We start from the raw sequence: 872 nt of genomic DNA on the forward strand, positions 1-872 counted from the left end.
CACTCGCCCATCGCCGCCGCCGCCGCCTCCGGCCCCAGCCGCCCGGGCCCCGCACGGCTCCCGCCGCCGCCCGCACGCCCCGGCTCCGCTGCCCGGCCCCAGCCGCCCCCCCGCGCTCACAGCCGGGCTCTCCGCCGCACCGGGGCGGAGCCGCCCACACGCCGTTCCTGAGCCTGCAGCGACACCGTGTGCTGCTCCGCCGCCTCACACGATCCCATCACACAGCGCCAGCGCCTCCGCACCGTCAGACGCACCTCCTGTACAGGCTTTTCCACTGACCTTCTCTCTCTTTTTATTCTTTGGGCTTTTTAATTTGCTTTAGTCCTTCTGGTAGTTCGCAGCACGTCCTGCGCCAGAGGGACCAGAACTGAAGACAAACAGGCCGGATCTACAAACTGTAATTATGTGGCACCCGCGCCCGAGTGTTCTGTAGTCTAGACAGAGGCTGTTGGGGTTCAGCTCCGCTCAGTCAACTGTGATGAGGTCAGTGCGTATTGCTCAGCTCCTCTGCAAAGAGGTTTTTTCTCCTCCTTCTCATCTTCCATTTTTTATTCCCTCCTTGTGTCATTCCTTCATAGCTCCTTATTTCTGGGGGTTTTTTTCTCTTCTCTCTTTCATTCTTTTTCTCTCTTTGTTTCTCGCTCTCCTCCCTTTCTGTATACAGTGGCAGCATCTGTGACATGCCAGTAAACTCGTTTATAGTTTTCCCCTTTCTTTCTCTTTTTCTGCTTCTTCCTTCCTTCTTCATAATTGCATACACATTGCTTCCTTCTTTATTTTCTTCTGCTATGTATTCATCTATCTTTTTCTCTCCTTTCTGTTTCCTCCTTCTCTTTTTCACTCTCTTGTCCGCTTTAGTTTTTTTCCCCCTT

At 54.0% G+C, this 872-nt stretch overlaps 1 protein-coding gene across 1 annotated transcript in view; it reads right to left on the reverse strand.

The window, feature by feature from the left end:
• Positions 1-218, reverse strand: part of LOC114069646 (protocadherin alpha-13-like) — a 23,926-nt gene extending 23,708 nt beyond the window's left edge. Inside the window, exon 1 of the mRNA XM_027906586.1 lies at positions 121-218. Coding sequence (XP_027762387.1) covers positions 121-218 — 98 coding nt within the window. The remainder of the gene's footprint in view (positions 1-120) is intronic.
• Positions 219-872: the final 654 nt, after the last annotated feature.

The sequence above is a fragment of the Empidonax traillii genome, unplaced genomic scaffold (genome assembly GCF_003031625.1).
Source record: "Empidonax traillii isolate 1590-97213 ecotype Southwest subspecies unplaced genomic scaffold, ASM303162v1 scaffold1323:size195977, whole genome shotgun sequence".
NCBI lineage: Eukaryota > Metazoa > Chordata > Aves > Passeriformes > Tyrannidae > Empidonax > Empidonax traillii.